This window comes from Maylandia zebra, linkage group LG7, assembly GCF_041146795.1.
Source record: "Maylandia zebra isolate NMK-2024a linkage group LG7, Mzebra_GT3a, whole genome shotgun sequence".
NCBI lineage: Eukaryota > Metazoa > Chordata > Actinopteri > Cichliformes > Cichlidae > Maylandia > Maylandia zebra.
In genome coordinates this window covers 42,303,286-42,316,310 of record NC_135173.1, presented here as the reverse complement: position 1 = coordinate 42,316,310, position 13,025 = coordinate 42,303,286, and the positions used below count along the sequence as shown (strand labels likewise).

Below are 13,025 nucleotides of genomic sequence, written 5' to 3'. Positions count from 1 at the left end.
AATTAATGAATCGTAATATTAATATAAATTTATTGCTCAAAGATGCAGAGACAAAAAGTAGACCCAGAGACAAAACTGGACCCACGTATCGTACATCATGTTGTGCAACTCATCTGTGATTCACAAAGAAAAACAAATAAGTTAAGATATTTGCAGGAAAACAAATCTTCAATGTCAAAAAAACAATATACGAAACAGACCGTCATCAATGCGCACAAAAATGAAATACAAGTTTAGTTTGACCTGATCAAATCCACAAACTTGCGACATCAGTTACCTGCACTGCAACCCTGTCTAGACGAGTGTCAGCTCAATCCTGGAGCGACAGCGATGCTACAAAAGACTGTTAAAGGCTGTACTTTCATAAGACCTTTAAACACTTAAGCAACACATAGCATTTATACTTTTTAAACATAACATGTGGACGCTCTCCAAAACTGGATAAAAACCAAAGCTACACTCTTCAAGCCTCAACATGTTGCATAGATTTTATGTAAGTAATTGGGCCTTCAAAAAAAAGTATTTTTACTTTAGGAATTTCTCGTGGTTGTAATAGTGTCATAAAACCTGAAATCTTCTCAAACGGTTCTCGAATCATGACGTAATATTTTAAAACCAGTAATATGCGCAAAATTACATGAAGGTAATTTTGTTTCCAGTTCATGTTAAACTCCTAAGGATGAACATGGCTAAATGTGAAAATATTAAAATACAGCTAGGGAGTAGAAGATAATCCAAGTTAATCCATTAAGTTAAGAAAAAAAAAAAAATCAATCTGAAGAAGCGTAAACTGATCAAAAGCAAACATTCAATGTGTAAGAGCTACTAACAAAATACTTATCAATTATGGTCATTCGAGATTTGTGTTAACTCTCCAGTCCCCAGTGGAGGACACACGCAAGCACAGAAATGTACAGACAGATTATAGCAACACGAAAAAAAGAAAAGAAAAAAAACAATAGCCAATACATTTCAGACTTTTTTTTTCCAGACTTGCCAGGAGTTGTTAACAGTGCAATTACTGAACCCTCGGTTAGAATATGATCAACAGATTACGCACTATCACAGGAGTACATTTAAACAGGTTGACACGAACCATACAGAATGAATTAACGCTCTAAATGAAGCAACTAAACTAGATGACTGAGCAAAGTAAAAGAAAAGCACATAGAAGGATAAACACTCTAAACATGGGGTTGTTTGAGAAAAATCTATTGTGCAGGTTGACGCATTTATTACACCGAGACAACTGTGCATGTCTTTACACAAAGCCGAAACGAACACCATATCTTATGTTGTTGCCTCCTATCTAAGAAGCTCAGGTTAAATGACACTGAGCATGTCAGTTTTATGACACAAGGTGGAGTGAAAGTATCACTCTCTCCTCAGTAACAGTCTCTCTGACCTCATGGCCTGTGGACCTGCAGATTCTCCTCAGCTACATTTGTGCTGCACTAAAGTTCATCCCTGTAGGCGACTGACAGCATCTCGGGTGCCGGGGCAGCCCCTTTCAGGGTCTTGTGGGAGCCCCTCCAATCAGTCCTCACAGAGTCATCATCCCACAGGGTCGACGTCTCTGTGTCGCTCACCCACTGGGGATCACCGGCGTAGTGACACGGCTGGACCAGGAGGGGGTGCGCACTGAAGGCTTGTAAGTTTCTATTGGGGAAGTGGGATTTGTAGTCCTCGCTGCAGAGGGAGCACAAAGGCAGTGTTTAGACTGGGTAAAATCATTCGAAACTTAAAAACACAGGATAGGATGTCATAATAAAGAAAAAATAACAAAAATAACAGCGCTGGAACTACAGATGGAAGTTTTGTTTTTCTTGGGGGGGGGGGCAGTTTGAGCAATTTTTCACCATTTACTGAAATGTTAAATATAAACATCAGGGATATTTTGTGATTTCATTACACTATACTGATTTGACAAGAGATGGTGACAACAGGCCAATTTCAGAGATGGTTCAGTTACTCTTGGCATGAAGGGCAACAATGCATGGGGTGCATTTGTTGAGTGTTCTCAGCAGACTAGTCAAGCATATCAAATCAGAATCACAGTGGTGTGAAAAAGAGAGAGAGTGCAGAGAAAGCAGGCTGGCTATAGGCCAGATTTCCACACATGATGGAGCACACAGACACAGCCAGGCCTTCTGGTTTGCAGATCCTTTGGCACAAAGTGCATTTCATTTCTTAGAGTTAGTTCCTGATGACGAGAACAGTTGCCTTGTTGGGGAAACTGTCAAGGATATCATTGTTAAAGCCAGAATTTGATTCACCCATTACACTAATAATTTAAAGATACATTTGGAGGTGAAGTCGATATTTTATAGACCTCCAGCAACCATCTAGCATGAAATAGAAGCTTTACAGATGATGGCTCCAAGTCAGCAGTTGAAGGATCGCCAATGTGGTTAGACTTCCTTTGTACGGAGAGACAAACGTGCATTTTTATTGCATCAGACAGTCGTCTGGACCTTTGCAACCAAAAATGTGAACCTCATAGTGATGCCAGATGAACGCTAAGGGATAACCATAGTCATCATGGTGGAGGAACCATGGATGTCTGTATTATTATGGCAGTAGTTGAAAATTAAAGGCAATGATTAAAAAAGCAGTTCCAACAATGGCCACTGGAGGCTTGCTCCCAAAGTGAGTCAACCCCATTGACTCCAATGTTAGTAGGCCAACTTCCAACCAGAAAATACAATTTCCCCTTCAACTGGTAGGCCTTAGCTATTTAGAGTGACTGAACTGTCTGTGCTCTAGTTATGGTGCATATAAAAGAATATTTTTAGTGAGCTTTAATTAGCAGGTATCTATGTCTGTGACAAATTCACATGATGCAACTTGTCAACCATCCTACCATCTTTCATTTCTTGACAATAGCTCATTTCTATCTGCCAAAGCTGAATATATATGATAAATGATAATAGCGACCACCTATCAATGGGCTAAAATTATTCTTTTTTGTGATTATACACGTACAACACATTATTAAAGCATCATTTTGATTTCGCAGCCAACGGCATAAACAAACCAAAAAATGCTGTAGTTCTAAATATAAGGCTTCAAAATTAAAGTCCCCAAACAAATGACTGATATTAGTGTGGCAGCATAATTCTTTTATATCAAATCTGTAATAAAGAAACTTTGATGTTGCAGCTTAATTTTTGTTTTGTTTTTACCAAAGTAAGTACAGACCATACTGTTAGTGCCACAAACACTGGTATAAACTTAAATAACAAACCATAGAAATTTAAGTATGGACTAAAATAGTCTGGACTGACCATACAGTAGTGTAATTCATGGAGAAAGGCGACAACATAGGCTTGGAAAAAATATATATCTTCTTTACCACAAACAAAACTGAGTCCACTCTGGCTGCTCACATCTGTCGGTCACACTGTGTTTAAGAAAATGTCAGCCCACACTGACAAAAATTCAGACCATTAATCCCAGAAAGAGATGCAGACACGAGGCCTGTGCATCATAAAAGGAAAATGCTGAGAAAGATTAAATCTATTTTGAAATGTGGTGCGCTAATTCAGCTTGACAAGCACAACATATCAAAGTGACTTTCTTTCAGAAAAACGCAGTGAAGTAAAACCACAGACTTCCACATAGTTCTTTAATCTATACACTCCAAACAAAACTAGGCTAAATATAAAGCATGTACACATGTTTAGGCAGCTATAGAAAAGAATGTTTTTAGCCCTGAGGTCTGCTTTAGTTTAAACGGTCTCGCAGGAGAAGGAGATTAAAGAGTGCTGAAGAACAGGTTTCATTATAGCGGTCACTGTATGGAACATACAAGAAGAAAACCAGAAAAACTTCAAAGTGCGCAGAGAGTAGCATGAGTGTATTTTTGACACTTTTTTATGATACATACTTCGGATGTTTGTCGTACATAATGGGGAGGAATTCATCAACAGGCAGCATCTTGGAAAGTGGCTCAGCATTGAGGAGTTTCTGGGCTCCCTGTAGGGAGATGGCGTAGGACAGAGTCCAATACGAGTAGTCGGCCATCACCAAGTTACGAACGTTCTCCACTGGCTCCTCCTTTCCAGGATTCACCTGCTTCCTGCCCAAGTATCTGTGGCAACATAAAGCGATCATAAGAACTAAAGAAGTTAAAAAAAAAAAAATCAGGCGCGGGGTAGAAGCAGCAAAAACCCAGGATGGTCAAGGCATGTGATTTTTACAATCAAACTCCACCTTGCTGTTCTTTTCTGCCTAGCAGGCATAAAACATTTTTCAGCACATGCTCTGTACGTGCATTTTCCTTCCAAATATGTACGAAAAAAGAAAGTGCTAACATCACATGTTTAAGTATTTTGGATGAGCTTTAACCATGGAGCTTGGGATATTCTATTAGGGTTTGTTTTTTTTTAATTAAATGATTTTATCTCATAATATGAGAAAAAAAAATCACCCTACTGGACTTCATGGTTCTGCACAGTACACAAAATGTTAATGGTTATAGCAAATACGATTGCTCTACAAAAATATGTTCCATTAAGTTATTATTGTATATCATAGTCATAAATTTGTCCCAAATTCTACACTAGAAAAACTTCAAACTTTGTCTGAAGTTTTGTCTAATTCCGTTTGTATGATTTCAAACAAAACCAGCAAACTATATCAAAGGGTACAAATGCACTTTGGACTTTATAATGAACCTAACCTGAGCTTTCTTACCTGCGTCTCATTTAACCTTAACCAAAAACAGGAATTGGACTGGAAACTAGGAGTAAAATGTGTCTTACATGATGTCCCAGTCCAGCTCCACCTGCTCCACATCCTGCATCATTTTGAGTATTCGTCGCTTGAAGTTGGCCTGAAAGCGAACATCATCTTCAAAGACCAGGGCCTTATCCATCTGCATGTCCACCATCTATGGAAAAAGAAGTATACACACTGTAAGCCTGACCTGTTAAATAAATCAAAAGGTTTGTGTCATAAAAGCAGGTTTTTATTTTGCATCCATCTTCTTTACAAACATGACTCTTGGTTTTCAGCTGAGTGCAATTATTTTCATTTACAGTTGTGAAAAAGAAAGTACGCCTTCTTTGAATTTTAAGGTTTTACATAAAAATAATCTGGTCCTTAGCAGTTCTTATGTAAATGCAAATTCAGATTAACAACCACACATTATATATTACATCATGTCATTATTGATTGTATGAGAACAACTCCATAATGCAGAAGCTAAGGACAACTTACTTAGATATGAATTAAGAGGGTAAATAGCAGCCAGGCACTGTGAATCAAATACACTTAACATCAGCAGGTGTGAGCACTTACATAAAAGCAGATGTTTTGGCAGTTTGGTGGTATGGAGCATTCAGGTGTGTGTTAACACAATGTCAAGAAGGAAAGACATCTTACACATGACCTTAAAGAAGCAATTGTTGCTGTCTTTTGTCTTGGAAGGGTTGTGAAGCCATTTTCAATCATTTGAAGTCCATTTTTTGAAAGCATTCAGTACAGCTGACAATCTTCCTGTGGACATCCCAGCAAATGTCCACAAACAAACGGCAAGTTTGAAGGGTTGCAAGAAGAAAGCCTCTTCTTGGCAGCACGGCTTAGGTTTGCAAACTTACATCTAAAAAACCCCACAAGACTTCTGGAACAATGTGTGGTGGACATATGACACCAAAGTGAAGATGTTTGGCCATAATGGACGCTGAGATGTCTGGAGAAAACCCAAACACAGCACATAAACCTCACACCAACTGTCAGCACAATGGTAGAGGGGTGATTATTTATGCTTTTTCTACAACCACAGGACCTGTGCTGCGAGTCAGAAGCTCCTCTGTATACCAGATCATTCTAGTGTTAAATATGAGGCCTTCTGTCCAAAAGTTAAAACCTTTGGGTCATGCAGCAAATCTACAACAAAATGCCTGAAAAAGAAATAAATCAAGGTGTTGCAACGGCCGAATCAAAGTCCAAACCTCATCTCCGCTGAAATGCTGTGGTGGACTTTAAGATAACTGTGCATAAATGGATGCCTGCAAACCTCAGTGAAGTGAAGCTGCGTGCTGTAAATGAGAGCGGGCCAAAATTCTTCCACAATGATGTAAGACACCGATTAAGTCATCCAGAAAACCACTACTTCAAGTTATTACTGCTAAAGGTAACGTAAAAGCTACTGAAGTTGATATAGAAACGCTTAGAACTCAAAGAAGTTATAGTTTTGTTTTCACATGACTGTATCATAATATTGTAAAAAGGTGATTTGCAAGGACTGTATATACAATTATGCTTTCTTCTTATATAGTATACTATGAAGTATAAATTAAAATATTTGAGTTTTAACTTCAGAAAAGGGATTTGACAAATGTGTGACAGTGTGTGTCCTCTCACCTCCTTCCAGATGTAATAGTGACTGAGGAAGCAGCCCACTTCTCCTTTGGTCAGAGTGCGTCCAGAGAATGGGTCATAGTATCCTGGCAGCAGGTCGACACCCAAAATCTTAATGTCACTGCTGTTCAGTGCACTGCATACACACACACACACACACACACACACTTTTTTTTGGTAATTCTGTCTTTGATAAGAGAAGAGCGTTCAAATTTGGAGCATACGTAGCCATAACGCTGATATTTATTATAAGCCACAAGTGTCCATATTTTCAAGATAAGAATTGAAATTGGCCTCACACCAAGAGTCTGAATTGACACGGTGTTACATTTCTTGACAAACTTAACTATAAAACTGAGAGAGGAAAAGACCTGAGAGCAATCCACTCACTTTCCATCCACGGCATCGACCACTTTGACGTCAATCTCAAGCTCGTTTAGAGAGAACAACATCCTGTCTCTGCGGTCAGCACGCCGTCGCAGGTTAATCAGATAAATCTGTGCAGGAGATGGGCGACCCAGAACGTTATTTAAATCTGGACACTGTGTACCATCATCATAAATCTTTGAGTTTCATCAAATGGGTCGACTGCATATTCGGCATGTTTTCAAACTCTATTCACTCAGTGAAAACATGCATCATAATTGGTCTGAATCTTGCTGAACATAAAGTACTACCTAAAAAGTTGATGTATAATTATATTATATATTACACATAATTACATCCATGCTTTCATTACTGCATAGAACAAGCCTGTATAAGGTTGGGTTAACCTTTTTTACACATTAACTGAAAAAACTTGAACTGGTTCACCTACCTCATCAAATCCCAGGAGGTCTCTCTGTTTTGGAAACATGTGGATGAAACGGGAAGGATACATGGGTGGCCCGTCGACTTTTCCACAAACAGGGATATTAGTTTGGGGGGGGGGGGGGGGGGGGGGGGGGTAAAAGAGAGGTGAGCTGATGTGCCTTTTTTTAACTGTCATTATTTGGCTTTAGTATTACAAATCATCTATGCTCTTACTCATAGACTCAAGGTGAACATGGACAAAGTTGAGACGATCGTCTTCTAAGGTGTAGTGCGGTTTGGCTGGAACGTTCAGGTAGCCGTAGCGCTCCTTGTTGCACAGGTACATCTGTATCTCTGAGTAGCAACGAAAAGCAATCATTTAATTAATTATAAACATATTTATTCATGTATATTTTCAACACTGAGTCCTGAAATATACAAATATTCTACAGTGAAGCAAGCGCAGACGTGATTTAGTGCAACAGCTGTGTTGAGTAAACCTGACTGCTGAACATAATAACACACGAGCATCTACAGACCTGCAGCCCGACAGGAGAAGGCAAAAACAATAATATCGTCGTAGGGCCACGAGTAGTCCTCATGAGGAGGATAGAAAGCAAGTTTTTTCATGCCCTCCTTCCTCAAATCCAGCAGCAGGGTGCTGTGGACCATAGGCACAGGGAAGCAGCCCACTCGGTGACGATGACGGGTGGGGAAGTACTCTGCTGTTCGACGATAATATCCCTAAAGAATTGAGATATTTAAAAAAATATGCTTACTTATGTCCTAGATCTGTGTCATTTTTCTGCATTATGTTCATCAAGAAAGCAACAACAATTTTTTTTCTCAAGTATTCCCTTTAAGCGGATAAATAATCACTCATTTTTAAGTGCTGCTCACCTGTGGAGTAATACCACACCAGTAGTTAGAGTACGCCCCCGGAGAATCTAACATAGGAGCGATGACTGACTTGTTTTCTGCTATCAGCAGGTTGAGGGATTCTGGATTTGTGAGGATATTGTCCGTGTCTGCGTACTGAATCACAGAGACAGAAAATACAAAGGAAAAAGTATTTTTCATTCAAATTACAGTTGCTAAGTTTTTTTTTTTTCTTGGATGAAATAACAGCCTCAGTAAGAAAGACATCCCATCTGCTTAATCAAGAAAGGAGATAATATGAAACTTATCACAAGAAAGGTACCAAGATATAATCAGCCCAGCGTTTCCTGGCAAAGTTGAGCGCTGCTTGTTTCAGCTTCATCACATATTCGTATCTGCTGTTGGGCCAATGCTTAGGACCCAGCTCTCCAGCATAGGACCTAAGACACACAGAAGTACAGTATTATTAGGGGATATAATACTATATTGGTAAAATGTTGTATAATTTGCCACGTGAAGCAAATATGTGATTGGCTGAATGGTTTCTATTGTAAAAAAAACAAAACAAAACAAAAACAGCATCGCTGAATCATGCTGGAGTGTTGACCACAGTGAATACAGCATACCGATGCTAATGGATTAAATAAAACCAGAACAGTAAATAAGTTCTGTGGTGCTGTGAAAAGAGCATAAACAGGTGGATAACGTAACAGTTTCATGACTGTAGAAGTTTAGCAGAACTCACTCAGAATAATAACTGACAGGCATAAAAGAGTCTGCTAATAGAAAGCAGAGCATCATGTACAGACAAGCCTAGATATGCTTTGTCAAACTCTTTTTTTAGCTTTTAAAATGAATACCAGATGAACTGCAAAGTTGCAGCCTACAGAGGGGTGTTAATACTTTCACTGAACACGTGGACAAAAAGAGCCAGTAAGAAAAATCAATACATGTACAATCTGAACATTGTTTGATTTATTTTGTCAATACCAGGATGACACTTCAGAGGATCATAGATTTGCCTCCTGATGAGTAAAAGGGATTGTTCCTGTCATTTCCCTTGTAGAAAGCAACTATTGAAGGTGATCTGCTTTGATCCACGTGTGCTGTAAGATCAAGTTGGGGGTGTTTCCAAACTCAAATCCCAGCAGTACACAAAGCTCAACACATTAACATTTTCAGACTTACGTTGGCTTGTCCATTGGTCTCCACTCAACATAATGGTAATATTTCTGCATGACAGTCAGCCACTCCTTCAGTATGGCTGTGGTGTTATCTGTGTTGTGATCCGTGGCTGCCCTGGAAAGCACAGAGAAGGCAGAGGGTGAAGTAACTGCACCAAACGTAGGGAACCTAAACTTGGCGTTGGTTCTTGTTATTACTTATTCCCCTCGTTGTGCCAGGGGAACAGTGAAATCTACATTATGTGAATTTTTCAGCTCCTCATCATGCCGGTGCAAAATCCATGCTGCATTCCCGCTCTCATTGGTAAATGTCAAATTATTTGCTGACAGGCTTATTTGATTCAGTGCCCAATACTGATGTTCAGCCTGTGTATTACTCGATCAACAAACAAAACCAAATACAATACAAAACAACACAATACAAATGATTACTACTTATTTGAGCAGAGTTTTCAGGTTTGTAAACGTTTTAATGTTGTCTCTCAGTTCCACTGAATGATCTGAACAATCATTTTCCGCTTCTCTGGTTTACGGTACACCACAAGGTTCTATTTTGGGGCCTTTACCGTTTTTGTCATATCTGCTCCCTTTTCAGCACATTTTCATCACTTTTAAGGACATTTCTTATCACTGCTAGATAGACTGGCTGTCAAATTTCTTCAACTTAGTGAAGAGAAAGCAAAAATCCCATGACAGATTTGTGCTGAAGGTAATGGAAATTCTAGATTGCCTTGCCCCTTTTGCTAAAGTTTGAATACTCCCGTTAAAGCTCTGGTTCACTCTCGTTTTTATCACTTCAGAAATATTGTCAAGTTAGGTTTCATTGTTTCACAGTCTGAATTGGAAATCAATCAAATCATAATCAGTCTTTTATTTCATCACATCTAGATTATTGCAATTCGCTAATTCAGTTCCACTTGCACCCCATTAACTTCAGTCTACTTTAAGATTCTAGTTTTGACTTTTAGAGCTCTGCATTAACAAGCACCAGCATATATCAGGTATCTTTTTGTATCCTTACATCCCCAGTACATCCCTGAGGTGACTTAATCAGGACTTGCTGGCTGATATACAAATATAAAAATAAATGAGACAAATACCCCAAGAGTTTGAAGCTCTCTCCCACTGAGTCATAGCACTATGAAGTTGGTGATCTCTTTTAAAAATGAGGTTAAAAATGCATATTTTTAACCTTGCTTTTTGGTAACTTTTTTGTCTTTATGTTTTTAGCATTTTGTGATATTCATCTTGAAAGGGGTTATATAAAGAAAAATTTACTTTTTTAATTACTTTTTGATTACTTTTAACCCAATGCACTTCATGACCTCTGGGCAGAAAAGAAGAGCAAAGTGGCTGACAGCTTTTGCACTAAAATATGCATTGGATCCCGTTCCTGTCCACAGCTGTGAGTTATCTTCAGCAGTGTCACTCTAGCAAACCTTTACTTGTGGTGAAGTAGGGTTGGACAAAATGACAAGGTATATCAAAGATACTAGATATCTGTCAATTAGCAGAATGGCTCTATTGCATGACCAGGTTTTTGTTAGTCTTGTTTTTTTTTTATTTGTGCAAATAAGACACCACTGCAGAGTAACATCCTTTTTTTTTAACTTCATCATAATATTAGGGCTCTTAATGATTTCTTTAAACTCATATTTGTACAGCAACTGGAGACACAGTTAGGGAAGGTCTCTTTGAGCCATTTCTAAACAACTGCGGATTCCAAGATCATTGGTTCAAACAATTATACAATGTAAAAGTTACTCTCATGTGTCTGGAAGAAGACCCAAATCGTTACTCTCAGATGAGAGGAAACTGATTAGGATGTTCAGGAACAAACCAGGAACCTCCAAGGCTCAAGCCTGCCATGAACTGAAAGTTGCTGAAACACCAGTGTCACTGTCCACACTGGAGTGAGTTTTACAACACCATGGACTGAGAGAGCGCTAACCGAAAAAAGAAACCCCTGATCTAAAATCAACACCTTCAAGCTTGACTACAATTTACAGTTACTTTCAAACACAATAACACTATCAGGTGTCAAACATGGTGCTGGTAGCATCATGCTCTGCTGCCAGTGGTAGGGGTAAAGATAAAGCCTGAAATCAACAGATGGATAGTCGAAACTTGGACACAACTGAGTGTTCCAACAGGACAATGATCCCAAACACACATAAAAACTGTTATTGGAATGGATAAAGCAGGCCAACATTAAGCTTCTGGAATGGCCTTCCCAAAGCACCTACCTCAACTCTATTGACAATTTGTGGACTATGCTTAAAGGCCCGATCTGGATCCAACCAATTTAAATAAACTCTACTAATTCTACTAAGAAGAGAGTTCAAATATCCGTCTGGAAGTGTGCCAGAAGCTTGTTGGTGGCTACCAAGGCATCTGAGGTGCTGCTTGCTAAATCTTCGTGTGGGTGGATGTTTGTTTTTGACTCTGTATGGATTAGAGAAAATCCAAAATAAAGTTCTTACTTTGTTTCAAATAAATAATTAAAAGTCAAAAATTGCCATGACTTTCATGACGATGATGATCAATATTCTCGTAGGACTCAACATACTAGAGTCATCTCCTCATCTTAAACCAACAGTTAATCTTTTTCCATCATTACACCGATTAAACGGGATCTCTTTTACTTCCTCACTAATAAACCACTCCGCGCTGTCTAAACAGCTAAATCCCTAGAGTTTGTAGATTTGAACATGCAGCATGAATTATAAAGAAGTAAAATCACTGCTGGTACAGTTACTCTATACAAACTTCACGGGACATAAAACTCCAAGCGAGCGACGGTAGGAAACGAATGCGGCGGAGTGAAAGGCAGCCTGGACTGTGAAAGGCGCAGAGGGAACAGGGGAGGGGTAGGACGCTGCTGCTTTCACAAACTCATTTAAATGCCATTGACCTTTTGAACGGCTGCTATAGACGGATAAAAAGGAGACCCCTCTACAAACAGCCTGGCAGTCCATGCAGGAAACCCACCACACAGAGATGCGATCTTTGGGGTAGTTGAGTCTCTCCAGAGCTCCGAGGTAGTATGGCAGGGAGTGACCGGTATTTCTCGCTATGATAGCGATAACCACGGTTGGAGGCTGCATTTTCGACTCCTCTGGATACTTCTCCTCCGAAAAGTAACATTCAGTCTGAAAAACAAAGGCCCCCAAAGCTAGAAAGTGAAGTATCATGGTGGAGGCTGTTAAAGTTGGAAAGTAATCCGCGGGGCTCCGGAGCAGCACGTAGCCGCGGTACGCGTCAGCAGTCCAAGAAAAAAGGGCTTTCCCAAATGTTCAACCCCTTTCTTCATGTACAAGCTGGCCCCTTCTGAAGAGAAATGCAAACCCAATCCTAAAGCCAGAGAGGGTTATATTCCGCTGTAATAAACCTTTTCCTGTAGGAAAAAAAACAGAAAGAGGGGAAAGAGGCGTGATTTGGCCACACTGGTATTTACAGCGGTGGGATACCCTTGGAAAGATTAGAAAGATGGAGAATAAAGTTTTAAAAGTTTAAGGTCGAACATCCTTAAAAATATCATTAAAATGTTCCCAGGGATAGAAATCGGTGGGGGGGGGCATTTAAACATGGCAATTTGTTAGTCAAAAATTTATTTATTTATTTATTGTTTTTGAGTAAACCAGTCACAGCCTTTTAAATATTCCGACCACAGTATGGGCATTTAGTCTGTATGTGTGATATTCTGATACATACATCTGAAATAGAAAGGGATTTTGAATAAACCCAGCTTTGTCGTAATATGAAGCCAAAGAGTAGCAATTACAGAGATTCACCAGCAGAGGG

The 13,025-nt window shown here is 39.3% G+C and overlaps 1 protein-coding gene across 1 annotated transcript; it reads right to left on the bottom strand.

The window, feature by feature from the left end:
- Positions 1–13: 13 nt before the first annotated feature.
- Positions 14–12,608, bottom strand: cercam (cerebral endothelial cell adhesion molecule). Its single transcript, XM_004538299.2, has 12 exons — positions 12,213–12,608; positions 9,226–9,336; positions 8,360–8,477; positions 8,059–8,193; positions 7,698–7,902; positions 7,393–7,512; positions 7,184–7,260; positions 6,757–6,863; positions 6,370–6,502; positions 4,767–4,894; positions 3,890–4,093; positions 14–1,689 (listed from the first exon to the last, which is right to left on the bottom strand). Exons 1-12 carry the CDS (start codon positions 12,413–12,415, stop codon positions 1,455–1,457), a joined length of 1,776 nt encoding a protein of 591 aa, XP_004538356.1. The 5' UTR covers positions 12,416–12,608; the 3' UTR covers positions 14–1,454.
- Positions 12,609–13,025: the final 417 nt, after the last annotated feature.

What these genes read in the sequence shown, in the direction of transcription:
- cercam (XM_004538299.2), bottom strand. Translation starts at nt 12,415, where the DNA reads ATGATACTTCACTTTCTAGCTTTGGGGGCCTTTGTTTTTCAGACTGAA. An exon ending in GGTGTGGTATTACTCCACAG is followed by an intron (nt 7,903 to 8,058) that starts GTGAGCAGCACT and finishes TCAATTCTTTAG; the next exon opens with GGATATTATCGTCGAACAGC. An exon ending in GTCGATGCCGTGGATGGAAA is followed by an intron (nt 6,503 to 6,756) that starts GTGAGTGGATTG and finishes GTGTGTATGCAG; the next exon opens with TGCACTGAACAGCAGTGACA.